The following is a 15454-nucleotide window of genomic DNA, read 5'->3' as shown; positions in this document are numbered from 1 at the left end:
TCAATGTGTCCTGTTTTTAATTTTGCAAGTTTTTAAAGCCAGATATAAGTTTTTATATAAAAGTTATAAATTTAAAAATTCAATATCACAATTCGAAAATATCACAATTCGAAAATATCACAATTCAAAAATATCACAATTCGAAAATATCACAATTCGAAAATATCACAATTCGAAAATATCACAATTCGAAATCGGTAGTATAAAAGAAAAGAAATGTTTCAGATTTTTGTTTTAATTTACTAAATAATTGTGTCATAGATCTTATAAAAGTTTGTTGTAAGTATGAGCACTAATGTTAAAGGATCTTTTTTTAGTGCATTGGAGTTATTTGTTGGTAATGTGATAGTAATACTGTTGTTTCTTTTTTATTTTTGATGTTTCTCATTCTTTAAATTACTGAAAATATTTGAAATATTGACTGAAAGTATCTAAAAAAGTTGTTTTTTGAAACTCAGAATGGATCTCGAGACACACTAGAAATTTGCGAAGAAGTTTAAAGTTAGCTCTAAATGTCACTGATTAATTTTGTTAACCTATAAATAGTATGACTGAAAATTATGTAATCATAATTTACTTTTATTGAAGGTTTCAAAAATTGCTTATCCCATTATGTTAAATTTTTATGTCAAATTAGGATTGTGGGTAAAATGCAAACTGTGGACTAATAAACTGTAAACTATTTTGCAAACATTTTAGAAACTGCAAATATTTTATTCATTTTAATATAATAAAAATCTATACATTATTTTATTTATTATTGATCTTCAATAAATCAGTTGGAAATATGTAAAATTTAATGTACACTAAATTAAATGTACATGCACATGGATAACCAGGAAAGCTATCAGATAACTAGGTACCCAGATTCGAGTTGGATAGCCAGCACACAACTAGTTTTTTATACAGTTAGTAGAATTAAGGTTTCTTATTATCTGTAAAAATGGAAATCAAGTTAATGTCTTTAAATGATGCAATAATAATGTCTATATTCATTGTTCACTGTTAAATTTTTTTTTAGATTGCAGAAGCTTTTGGTCAATGTCTTGGAGGTCTTTTATCTACTGTTGCCCAAGGTATTCAGCTAGAAATAATGACGGAAAATAGAGTTTCAATCAAGAAAGTACACAGTAATCAACCAACAGAGAAGCAAGGCAGCAGGTAAAATGAAAATTGATGTGATATTAAATTATTGACTTCTTAAGTTATTTAAACCTGATTGCAAAAACTTTTGACTATTGTTTGAGAGTATTGTTATGACTTTTATGCTTATGACTTCTAGCATTAAAATCAACATGGGTGATCTTCAATCAGAAGAAAGCAGAGATGTTGTATTAGAGTTGTCTGTTGATCCTTTAGGTTCTCCAACAGATTGTCAGACTCTTTTTAACGTTAAATTAAACTATTTTAATGTTATTAATGAATGTTTGGAAAGCAGTAATGCTGTTCTTACTGTACTCAGACCAGGTGTGTAAAGTTGTTAGTTTTCAACATTATAGTTAGGAGCTTTTCTTTCTTAAAACTTAGCAAAATATTTAATTTTTTAAATACCTTGCTAATTGTTACGCTAATTAACTAATTTTAGAAAAATGTGAAGAGCATAATAAAGAAAACTCAAATGTTGAACTAGACAAACAAGTATTACGAATAAATGTGACAAAAGCAATGAATAATGCATACGAAAAAGCAGAGGAAGGTGAATTTAATTTGTTCTTTGTTTTAGTTGAAAAAAAAAAAAGTTTTTTGAACTAAGTTAGAAAAATTTGAACAAGTTTTTTTTGTGAGATCATGCTAATCAACTGGTCTTTGCTAGAATAGCTAATGTTCCAAATCTATCCCCATTTAATTACATGTTTTAAGTTCTTAAAACGGTAGTATGGGATGGGTGTGAGATAGCGATACATACATATATCAATACATACATGCAAACACCTACATGTTTACAACCAGTACCCACTTATATACATAAATATTACCACGTAATATGCACGAAGCTAAAAATAGATTGTATTAATATTAGGATTAATTTTTACCATGACAATCATTTTTTTAGGAGATTTTTCAGGAGCAGCTGATGTTCTACAAAAACAGTTATCGGTGTTGAATTCAGTTTCTTATAGGCTCGCTGAAGATGACCAGTTACAATGTATGTTTGCGGATGTTGCTGTGTGTGGTAAACTTACCAAAAAAGCAGGATGGTTTGAAAGAGGAAGAAAAGCTGTCTTAAATACGTAAGTTGAATTGATTGTTTTTACCGTTTTACCATCAACTAAGGCGATTATAACTTAGTTCAGTTATTTTTTATTAATTATGAATAATAATTTTAGATTACAACAACATGAACGTCAACGAAGTTCAAATTTGAAATCGCAAAGCTATGTAACAAACGCACAATGTCTTAAACGGGCTGCTGCAAAGCGTTTTGTATTTATTTAATATAATATATATATATATATATATATATATATATATATATATATATATATATATATATATATATATATATACATATATACATATATATATATATACATATATATATATACATATATACATATATATATATATATATATATATATATATATATATATATATATATATATATATATATATATATATATATAAATATATATATATATATATATATATATATATATATATATATATATATATATATATATATATATATATATATATATATATATGAAATCGGATTTTTCGTAATGTATCTTAAAATAATATATTATGGGCTTTATTATTGAAAATATACATTATAGCTACTTTATCAGTTTTATCTTATAGTAGTTTCAACTCCAATTCCTTACCTATTGTAAACCTAATTACCTTTAACTTAGGGCCCGTTCATAAAGTATGTATGCTCACAGGTGGGAGGGGGGTCTTTAAATAACTTAAGAAAACTTATGGGGGGTGGGGGTGAAGGGAGTTTAATATAAAAGTACGAAGAGTACGTACGAATTGATAAAAAAAAAATTCTTAAGATGTTTGCTTTTCTAATTTACCAAAATTAACAAGTTCTTGTTAATAACTTATTGTTTTTGAATAAAGAACTTTAAAAAAAATATTACTAATGAAATCTAAAAAAAAAAAATATTAATGTCTCATAAACAACCGTCCAACTCAGAGCCATTGTATGAAGGGTAGCATGTGTGCACTTTTATGCTGTCAAATAAGGATCTTTACTCAGATAAGATACCTTTTCTATTGGTAAGCTGTCTGTAAATCGCCAGCTTACCAATAGAAAAGGTATCTTATCTGAGTAAAGATCCTTATTTGACAGCATAAAAGTGCACACATGCTACCCTTCATACAATGGCTCTGGGTTGGACGGGTGTTTATGTCAGGCAGACCCTTTTTTGAGTCCGCAAAAACAGTTTTTCACGGCGTTAATTTTTGGCCAAAAATCTCCCCACGCGAATAGTTCGCGCGACTACCAAAACTATGTGTCGTGTAGACTAGAATATTTTCGCGTTTGGTTTTGTCTACACTAAAATATGCAGTTAAGTAAACAAGGTTCATAACTTAATTGATCAAGAAGTGAATGTTTTAATGTGTTAATTAGGATTATGACTTTTTGACTTTAAAAAATAAAAATTTCCTGTCATAAATTGATGAACTTTTGTTAGAAAACATTGAAAACATGTTCAATTCTTCAAGGTTGTAAAAAATAGCTCACCCGCAATTAAAATTACGAATCGTCATTTATTTAATCTTGTTACTGCTACTACTAATACGTGTGGCTTTGTTGTAAATCATTTAAAACTTGTATAGATTAGAAGTGTTTAGAACTTTAGAACATTTTGGAAAATTCCAGAATATTTTAGACAACTTCAGAACAATCTGGAACAATTAAGAATATTCTAGAACAATTTTGAACATTCTGAAACAACTTAGAATAATCTAGAATAATTTAGACTGTATATTTATAGCTGCTTATCTAATTTTATAGTTATTACATATAGTTAGAACCAACACATGGCGATGTCCAAGCCTAACGATAGTAGCATTCAGAAGAACAAGGAAGTTTGGACCAATAATCTGGGAAAATTTGAAGACTCTCATAAAAGAAGAAGAATGGTCCCTTTAGAAGAATATTTAGTGCAAGAAAAGTGCAGAATGCCTCTTCAAAAGTAAATTATCGGACGCTATCATTTCCTTGGACGAAAAATCAAAGGAGAAAGGAGCGAAAAACGGAAATTTCCAAATAAGTCACCAAATTTTGGAAGAATAAACTGAATTTTCTTCATGTATTTGACCAAGTTATACGAGCAAAGCCTTATAAAGTACTAAAATTTTATAATGAATGTGTTAAGCAGGGAAGCAACGAACCTCTTGATAAAATTTTTGATATTACTAAAGTGGATGGAACATGGTTACACAAACGCGTTACACAAACATGGTTATACAAATGGTTGACAAGCGATTGTAACATCTCCAAGTGGAAAGCAAACGAACAGTAGGATACTCACGGGCAAAGCGGCCAGTAAAGAAGCGAACCTTCCCTCTAAATGACAAAAAAATTTTAAAAGGTCATCCAACTCATCATCTTACTCTCCTGGTTTTAGTGATTCTGACTCTGAGGCTAACGACAGTGAATATGAAAACGATAAAGAAGAAGATGAGACTACTCCTACACCAAGCAGAAAACATCATAAAAGCAAAATTGCAGTCAACTTGGTGACCTACACGAGAGTATCAGTAAACAAAGCTGCTAACATATGCAAGTAATTGGGTCGTGAAGGCATTGACATTTCAACTCCATGTCAATCAGCTATTTACAAGTCAACAATCAAAGAGGCAATAAAGCTGAAAAAAAATGATTAAAAAGTTGCATATGGAAAGTTGGTTCTTACACTTTGATGGCAAGTTCATCAATTAATCATAATATTATCAAGGAGTTTTCCTTAAAAATTAAGAGAAATCAAATTGGATGTCCTGAGCTTGGTGGATGGCTTTCTAAAATCCTCGATGAATTTCACCAATGGAAATCAATACAGATGATTGTTGGAGATACCGCCAGCGTTAACACTGGAAAAAAGAATGGTGTTGCAATATTGCAACGAATGTTCACAGAGAAATGCATCAATAAACCTCAGTTTATCATCATGGTGTTGTCAACACCATATTGACAACACCATGTTAACACAGATAAAATCCTCCGTTTGGTGATGGATGAAGAACTTGGAAGTAAAACACAATCGTAGAAAATTAGATACTATTATCTATTGGAAAAATTAACAAAAAAAGTGATATTTGTCTTTCTACTGAACAGTTCTTTTCTACAGTTACATATGAGCGTTGATATTACAAGCTAGCAAAGAGTTAAAAGTTACAAATATTCTACAAAGTTAATAATATTCTATTGATATTACTAAGTAATTTTAAAACTGTTTAGAAAAGTCTATCGTATGAGAATTTATATTTTTTTATCGTATTTGTTTTGATTTAAACTTACGCGCAAAAGCCTCTCTTTCAACATCAGCGAATCAGATTGTGCATTTCTCTGCCTATTGTGAACCTGTAAAGAGTTTCAAAATATCCAACCGGTGTAGCAGCGTAAAATAACTCCCTATAAATAAATACTCCTATAAATAAATATCCCTATAAATAAATACTCCGGGAGTATTTATTTCCTTGTCAAAAAGTACTCTCCCAGTCATTTTAGGCTAGTAAATAAATACTCCCTTTAGTAAATAAGTACTCCCAATGAGAGTAATTACTTTCTTGTCTAATAATACTCCTTTTAAATTAAAATCAAAAAGAAAAGCTGATAAAGGAAAAAAATCTAATTTTCGAAAAGTTTTAAAAATTTTAGCATTTTATCAAGACAATTATTATACCGCAGCAAAAAGTCATTGCTTGTAAAGATCAACAGCAAAAGATAATATCTGATATTCATTTTGGCTTTGAAAATTCTAAAGCAATGGCCTTGCTCTGTGGAAGAGATGCAACTCATCACAAAATCTTTAGCAAGTTTTACTGGCACAATATTAAATTCGACGTAGAGGAGTTTATTCAAAAATGTGATCAATGTCAAAAACATGGTAGAATAATAAGTACTTCAACAGAACTGCATTCCATTCCAATGGTAAGTAAAGCAATGAAACAAATTGGAATTTATATTTGTACTTTGCCAGGGGTTGGTCGTTTTAAACATTTAGTTGTCTGTATAGACTATTTTACAAAATGGACAGAAGCTAAACCTCTTTAAAAAAAAACTGCTTATTCAATTGCACTCTTTTTATTTGAAGAAACCTGTCAACAAGGTTGCATTAAAGTACAAATTAATAATAAAGGAAGAGAGTTTGTAAATGAAGTCAGCGAAAAATTGCATACAATGACAGGAACTGAGCAAAGGGTTACTTCTGCTTACCATCCCCAATCTAATAGCTTATGTGAACGTCAGAATAGAACTATAAAAGAAGCATTAGTTAAAGTTCTTAATGAAAACGTTTTGGAATGAATGGCTGTGGAATGAATGGTTGTGGAATGGTCCTACATTATTCAAGGAATATTATTTGCACATTGTGTTAGCGAGCACGTTTCAACAAAATATTCACCATTTGTTCTATTATATAATCGAGAACCTACTTTACCTGTAGTTGTTAAATACGGATTAGTGGATATTAAAAAGCATGTCATTGAAAGTTTTGACAGAAAAACTTTTAATGTAGTTCTTACTTCTTTTATTTCTTTACAAGAAGAAGTTTATCATACCACATTATTGATTAGTGCAATAAAAACATTAAGAACATTCAAACTGCTCAAAATAAACAGCAGAAAGATTATAATAAACCTCATCAAGCACCTCATTTGATTGGAATTAGTGATAAAGTTCTTTTAAAAAATCAAGAAAAGGGTAGATAGATAGAAAAAGAGGAAAATTTTCATTTAAATGGCTTAGTCCATATACAGTACATTCAATTTTTAAAGCAACTTGTGCACTTTTGTTAATAAAAAAAATAACACTAAAGAAAAAATACAACGTTACTTTGCTTTAGCCATACATTGATAAAATTAAAAACTCATTATATAATGATATGTTGAGTTGATGTATTGAAACTGAAGTGAATGTTACAAGTTTATGGTGCATGTTACCTGACAAGTTGTTGAAATGATATTGATTTGTACAGTGAAAACGTCCATTAATGTTACGGAAACATATCAATCGTTGTATCATACCTGTATGAGATTTAAAAACATTTTGCAAAAAAAAAAAAGTTTCTTCTTACGCGTATTTTCCTTAAAAAATAAAATAAGTGTTCGCATTTTTTTAGAGTTACTGATTGTTTTCGTATTTTTCTACATAAACTACACTGGCAACTAAAGAGCCGTGTTGTGCGGCCGTGGCGCAGTGGTTAGAGTTCTTGCTTTATAAGCAAGAGATCCAGGTTCGAAACGAGCCTTGGACATATTTTCGTGTCACGGTAAGGAAGGAGGCGTGAACTTTCTGGTTAAATGCACATCTACGGTGCTCTGTGACAAGACCGTTAGGTCTTCTTGGGGCACCTAAATAACAGTATAAAAAAAAAAAAAAAAAAAGTTTGTAAATGAGGATTTTCTAATTCTTCAATATCTATTTTCGTGTCATATGCTGTCACGATGCTTTTTTTTAATATACGCAATCATTGAAAATTACCAGACTTTTAACCAATACTAGGACAATCAACAAGCTTTTTATTTTGTTTAAAAAGCTTTTTGTTTTTTTTTAGGTAATTTTGCAAAATTTAGACTTTTACTGAGTTTTTATACCTCCTGACTTTTATACCTCCTGACTTTTATACCTCCTGACTTTTATACCTCCTGACAACAAAAGCACTCATCATAATGAGGTTTCGAAATCATACTTAATTGAAGTGTTGTCGATGTCAGTGTTTTTATAATATTGTTTAAGGTATTATAACGTAGCAAAATTTATTCAGATGAACATCTCATCTGACAGCATGACATAGAACACCTTTTCATTTTCATTTTTTTGGTTCGTTCCAACAGCGTAATTTTTTTTCTGAGCCAAATATCTACAAACCCCACAAAGAATATTTAAGTTCTTTTTTTAGATCTTCATCTAAGAAAAAAAAAGTTTTTAGGTTTACTGAATAACCAACAAGCTTTATCTATTGTTTTTATTCATCAACTAAATTAAAAAAATAAATCAATAATAAACTGCATACAAGATTAAAGATGCCATCTAAAATAAAGTTAAAAAAACTTTTAATTTTATTTTAGATGGCATCTTTAATCTTGTATGCAGATTTTCTTTCCCCTCCTCCAGTTCTCCCCATACTTTTATGATTGATTATAATAGAGTACATTATACTGATTAAGAATCATATAGAGGCATAGATCTAAGAACTTGAGGCAAGTACTCTAATTTGATGTTAAAGTATAAAAAACTATTCCAATTTCCTAGGATATAAGTACTCCCCCATAGACGAATTTGAAATATATAAATAAATACAACATCGAATTTGAGGTGACACATCACATCTCTCTGGAACATACTGATTAAATAAATATTAGCGTAACAACATTGGTTAAAAAAGAAATGACTTTCACAGTATTTTTGCATTGAAAAGCGGTTTTCAAAAATATTATAAAATACCGTGTCACCTCCAAATTTTATGAAGAGGATATTTTCTCTTTCTATTTGTGCCAATTTTTTTTGGAATTGGTTTTTCGCACCTCCCTAAAATACACGCTTTGGCCCTTTTTAGCTCATTTTATAGGGTTTCCCGTTAATAATTTTTTATTTCTCATTTAAACACTTATACCTTACAGTATTTAGAATGCCTATGATTCCTTGGGATTATTATGAGAAAATTCCTTATTAAAATTATGTTCCTAATTTTTCTTCAAAAAAAGTGCTAGTACTGAAACCGACAACCATTTTTGGCTCAATATTTATACAGAAAAAAAATTCTTCTGAGGAATGCTATACTGCATATACTGCTATACTGGTGAAAGTTGCTGAGACTTTAAACATGATAACAAGTGTCCCCGTATTTCTTCGTGAAAGCTCATTTAACCAAATCTTTGGAACTCTTGTCAACACGTCAGCTTTGTTTTTGGAAGACAAAACCCATTTTAACACGATGTTTATATTATGTTATTTTATTAAGTCTTGCAATAGAGAAAGTCTTCTTTTAATAAGCATTTCTGATAATGCATTTGATCGAATCCTATGACTTTCAGTCAGCATACTTTTTAGCCATCCATGAAATGTTACTTAATCAGTGAATACTGACAAGTTCTTTATATCCCACTTAGCAGCTAGGTTTATCCCACGCACCACAGCATCTAATTTAGCAATATTAATAAGCATAACATCATTTATACTTCGAAGCCAGGCTGCATCCTCAATTATTACGCCATCGTATTCTATAGCAACCCCTATTGCCATGCTGCTAGCATCACACCACAATGTTTCTCCATTTTGAATCCCTTTAGCACTCCATTTCCCTTTCACAGAATCACAAACTTCTAATCGGCGCAATGTTTCGATCAACCATGACTGAGCTTGATCTCCGATTAGATCATCCCAAGTATTTCCTTGAATATGACGTTTTATAAAACTGCAGGCAACTCTGAGCCACCCTCCAACAGGATAGTGACCTAATAAGTGTCCACATATTGAAAAAAGTTTCTGTTACTTTTTCAGTTTTGATATCTTGTGACTTTGGAATGATGTTTCCACGTTTCCAACAAAGCTTCTTTTTTTCATTTCTAAACAGTTGCAAACCCAACACTCGTGCAGTATCACATTGCACCGGCTCTTTTGTTACCAATCCATAACACGCTAAATGATTTACGACCTTTTCAACTGATGTCTTTTCCAAATTAACAATTATGTCGTCAATGTAGTGATCAGTTGCTTTACTAATACCTGCATTGAGATTCAACACACTGCCTAAGACTGAAGACATTATTTTTGGGGCAGAATTTAACCCAAAACAAGTTGTGTAAGATTTTTCTTCTTTGTAGACTACCTTCTGATGCTCCCACAAAGTCGGATCAATGTGTATTTGCATATAGACGCATCTAAGATTAAGCGTTGCAAATTTGTCAGCAACAGTTCTCCATTTTCTAACTTTTTCATCACATGCGTCACTTGAGGCATTATGTGAATTAACATACTGATTCAATTCGCGAAAGTCCAGAACAGGTCGTATTTTTCCTTTATTTTCCTGCTCAACAGCCATTAACGGGAAAATCCCTTTTGTACTTTTTTCTTCTTTGTTGCATGGTTTCAACCAGCCATTTTTTTACCCATAAGTTCATCTTGTCATTAAATTAATGTAATAACTGGGGTTTTACCTTGTACTACGCGATAGAATTTCTCAGTTGTGGTTGACCTTGTTTCCATTTATATTTAGCAGTCCACTTTGTACCATCAAAATAAGCATCAAAATCCTTGTCCTTTATACCAACAGCTTGTTTCTCTGCATGAATTGAAACAAAAATAAATTTAATTATTCCGTTGTATAAATGCACTCCTCCATAGCGATTAATGACATCCATACCAATAATAGCATCAATACCGTTGACAACACTTTTCAGAACCATTACGGATGTTTTGAGTTTTTTTCCTTCAACAATCAATGTTACTGTAGCTTCTCCCTCCGTTTTCACAAATTCTCCATTAACAGCCAACACCATTAGTTCATTTCTTCTGATACAAACACCGGCTTTCTGAGCTATGTTGTTTGAAATAATAGTTCGAGTACATTCGCTGTCAACCAGTGCTTTTCCTGTAAAGGTGTTCACCTGCACAGTGCATATTGGAAGCGCCGTTAGTTGTTTAGGAAAACTGCTGGAGCTGGCGATTCCCCATTTGAGTTTCCCTGATGCAATATCTTGCAATGCGTCCAGATTCTCCACATCTGAAGCATTTTATTCCATCGCTAACAACTTGTTTCTTCGAAAAACGGATTCGGGCAACATGTCCAGGCTTGTCACACTTGTAGCAGTTAAAATCAGTAGCGAATGGTTTTTTAACATTTTTATAAAAACCAGAGATTGTTGTTAAAACATACTCTTCTTTTGTTTTTTCCGTCATGAGTACTCGTGCATGGTTTAATTCATCCTGTAACCTAATCCCAAATATTTTTACTTGTGCTCGTAGCTGCTTTGAAATTTCACCCGGCAATCCAGTTATGAATGCTCTTAGCAATAATTCTTCGCTTTCAATGTTGGCCAAACCCATAAGTTGACATAAACTGGCCAAATACACATCAACAGATTCACCGTCATTCCATCTCCGATCTCTGAATTGCTCGTAAGCTTGAAAACCATCGACTGCAAATGCATCTAGTAGAGCTTTTTCAATCTCCGCAGCAACGGTTTTTTTGGCTCTCCCCAAGTTGCTCATATAATGCGAACGCACTGCTTTCAAGAAACAACGGAATGATCAATGAAAGATCGCCCACATTTTGCAACTCACCCACCAGTTTGATCTTTTTCAGCCACACTACAACATCTTCAAATCCATCAAATTTTCCAACCATTTTCGCCATGGATTCCACACTGCCGAAATAGCTTGTTAATACGACAACTTTGTTTTACTTTTATTTTTGACTCTTTTTATTAAATTCTATTTACAACTTTTATGCAGAAACAAAAATTCTCGAGGGCATAATTATATACAAAAATAGCTTATGACTTGACTAATAAATTACATCAATTAACTTTAATAATATTATGACAAGAATTTTATAAACGTAACAATAAAGTTTCATAACGATCAGCTATTATCGCATAGTTAATAGCTTACTCTCTCTATGCTTCAGTATTTTTTTAAAATCTTCTTTATTTTTATGCTCTTGACATAAATCACACAAATCTTTCTTTGGTTTATGAAATGCCAAATTGAACTCTGTATTAAAAGTTAAATAATAAACATCTTTTTTTACATTGAACTCTGGGTAAGTTTGTGTAAACAACCAGTACATTTTAATTATACTCATTGACACTGACGATATTTGTTGTTAGAATTCTGTCTGCAATAGTATGAATCAACTGTTGGAAAACTATTTATATGTACTCTGATATTATCTAAGTCTTGATTAGGAGTTGTTCTGCAAACCATTTTTCCTCTCTTTGGGTACCTTGGTAGTCCACTTACTTACACAAGTTTTTAGAAAGAAAATTCTTGAAATTTCTTAAAGAAATTTCAAAAATTTATTTAGAATGTAAAAATAATTATCTCTTTAAATCTATTCGAGCACAAGACGTATTGTCATGAAATCTTTGCGCAAGTATTTTATATATCCTTTTCATTGTTAGGAGAAAAGAAAAGAAAAAGATAAGTTAGTTTAGGTCTTCCGATACAAATCAAGGAATTTCTTCCCCCGTATAGCGGTTAGGCTTCAATTCTATTGGTATCAGATTATCAGCATCAGAAGCCATAAAATACTTCATATTTGTTATAAAATGTTCTATACTTGTTACTTATCTTTACAAAAAAACGATATATTTATAAATATTGTTTAGTTCTTCTGATTACGAGTAATAATATCTATTTACTGAGCATTTCAATTCAATTCAAAGAAAACAAAAAACAATTCAATATTGAAAAATAAATGGAATACATTACTTTTTATTTACAAAATTTTGGATATGCGCAATTAAATCTAAAGTTACGTGAGCAATTAAAACGCTACTATTGGTCTACGCTTAGTACAACAAATATACGTCCACCATATTGTTAATTTTATACCAATGGGTGGCCAAAAATAGTTTTGAAGAAAGAAATAACTTTTATTTAATTTTTTTATCTTCATGTCATTTAAACTAACAATTTATTAACTTATTAAGTTCAAACACCTGGACGGCGCACAGTGAGTCAAAATCCATAAAAAACGGCAAAAAACCCCCCATAAAAAAAGTATTGCTGGAAATTAATTAATTTAATTATAATGTTACTAAATACCACTAAAAGTCAATAATTAACTTTTTTGTGAACAATTTTCAAGATTTCACCAATTTATACGCCTTTTTCCTTATTTATTTTATTTATCGGAAAACTCGTTCAAAAAAATCTAACTTTTGTGTCACTCTTTTAAGATTGACATGGGTAAAAACAGTTCAAAATTTAATTTGAAGTCATATATTTAAGATGTTTGGCAACTACTAACAACATTTTTGACAATAAATTTTGTTTTTAGTTTTTCATTACTGAGATCTCAATAATGTGTCATAAATTGATTTTTTTAAATTAGTTTAATTATGAGTTTAGTTTAAAAACTAAACGATTCCACTTGATTCCATGGTAGTTTTGATATTTTCCCATTAATAGGTATATATGAAAGCAGAAAAAATAAAAATCATTTGCCCAAACTTGCCCCAATTAAAATAAGACCTTTCAAATACTTCGGTTTTTTTGTGTGTTTTTTTTTTGTTTTTAATTAAAACTTGCCGTATAAAGTAGCGAATATTAGTTCATTGCTTTCATTCATTACACAAATTATACATTTAGTTCCTATTAGTAAAAAAACTCATGCTCATGCAGATGGTGCTAATTATCAAACCTCAAAAACCAATATACGCAACTTTTGATGGCATAGTGCATGTTTTAAAATTAAAACTTGTGTATAAAATAACTTAAAATAGTTCATTGCTTACATTCAACATGAAAAGAATACATTTAGTTCCTATAATTCAAGAGTTAGGAATTAATCATGATAACTTACTTGAGGCTCTTCTACGTGAGTTTTGAAATGATAAATCTAAAGAAAACTCTAATAATATTTAAATGTAAATTCCGATCAAAGTTGCGGAAGTATGCAAGAACCTTCTCTAGACTTTTAGAACACGAGCAAACTTGGTTGAACAAAGATATTACTGTTAACAAAAAAAATGTTGCATCAGGTTCAGGTAGAAAGTGCAAGAACTGGGAAGATTTAGGTGGTAGAAGCAGAAGATCTAAGGTATTAATAAATAAATTAAATTCAACCCAGTTAAAAAAATAGTTTACAAGCTTAAATATTAAATATTATCTTGTTTAAGGTTGCCAAATTGACTGAACATCCTGCTGAAGCATTGGCATTAGCTTATAAAAATAAAAAAAGCCACTAGAGATCCTAGCAAAAAAGACTTCGTTGATCTTGTGAAAAGTGCTACAAACTCTGAAAAAGATAAAATCAAAAAGATAAATTTTCCGATAAAAATGAAAACCGAAGATGCCTTGAGCTTAAAAATTCAGTGTGATCTTTCTGATGAACAGTATCAAATTATTAAAAACTCATCGATAATACATAATGCAGATATTTAGCCTTCACTTCATGAAATTAAGAATGAGAGACACAAATGTTATCCTGAGGGTTTAATTGTGACAGAAACATCTGCTTCAACTTCTCTACAGGGTATGTTTAATCATACTCTGACAAGGATATTAACTTTTACGGAATGCCAAGACTCTATGAGAATGTTTGCTGAAATTGAGGGAAGGTTTAAAGGTCTACTTCATTTTAAAGGTGGTTTTGATGGTGCCTCCAGTCAAAGTGTCTATAAACAAAAATACACTGATACAAATATTGGTGAAGCCCAAGTTAATGAACAAAGTCTTTTCCAGACAGCTGTTGTTCCACTTAAATTAACCATCATGAACCATCATTAACCAAAATGTATGGTTAAATAAAAAGCCCTCTAGTACACATTACTGTAGACCCCTCCATCTCCAACATCAAAAAGAAACGGAAGAATTGATAAAAAATGAATATGAACTTTTAAAAGCAGAAATAAATAGACTAGTCAATTTTGAAGTAAAGTTAGAAGTAGAGGAAGGCAAACCGGATACGACTATCACATTTAAGTTCAAACTAGATTTAACCATGTTTGATGGTAAAGTGGTTAATGCCCTCACTAACACTCTATCCTCGCAATCATGTAATGTTTGCGGAGCTAAGCCCAGTGAACTTAATAACCCAGCATTGATCAGATCTAAACCGATCAATGAAAAAGCTTTATCTTTGGGTCTTTCTACTCTGCATTGCTGGCTCAGATGTTTTGAATATATTTTACATTTAGGATATAAATTAGACATTAAAAAATACAAAAGACAAAATACTAGACAAAATACTTTGTACAGTAATCTGAATCAGATATCTGTACAAAGTATTTTGTCTACAGATATCTGAGACATTAAAACTGCCAATTGGTTACTTCTCTGAAGAGTCATAAGAGGCTCTAAATAAAGAAATTCGCAAAGCTAGATTAAACCATACAGCCAAGGTATCTAGAAAGAATGCTATGAAAAACCAGTACCAATACTTGTTGATTAGAAGTGATCCTGTAATATCAAACACTTGTTTTAAAAAATACAAGAATGAAAATGGAAAAACACTTACCCCTGAAGTTTTATCTTTGTTAATGCTGTAATAATGAAATAATGCCTTTTTATTAGTATTTAGTTTTTTTTTTTGTTTTCTTGAAAGAAAA

At 30.7% G+C, this 15454-nt stretch overlaps 1 protein-coding gene across 1 annotated transcript in view; it reads left to right on the top strand.

The window, feature by feature from the left end:
* LOC136085890 (uncharacterized) overlaps positions 1–2477 on the top strand; it is a 6566-nt gene extending 4089 nt beyond the window's left edge. The window contains exons 6-10 of the mRNA XM_065807718.1: positions 1022–1161; positions 1283–1467; positions 1586–1696; positions 2054–2231; positions 2328–2477. Of these exons, the coding sequence (XP_065663790.1) occupies positions 1022–1161; positions 1283–1467; positions 1586–1696; positions 2054–2231; positions 2328–2436 (723 nt within the window). The 3' untranslated portion in view covers positions 2437–2477. The remainder of the gene's footprint in view (positions 1–1021; positions 1162–1282; positions 1468–1585; positions 1697–2053; positions 2232–2327) is intronic.
* The last annotated feature ends 12977 nt before the right edge of the window (positions 2478–15454 follow it).

This window comes from Hydra vulgaris, chromosome 10 (genome assembly GCF_038396675.1).
Source record: "Hydra vulgaris chromosome 10, alternate assembly HydraT2T_AEP".
Taxonomy (NCBI): domain Eukaryota; kingdom Metazoa; phylum Cnidaria; class Hydrozoa; order Anthoathecata; family Hydridae; genus Hydra; species Hydra vulgaris.
This window is presented reverse-complemented; position numbering and strand designations above follow the sequence as displayed.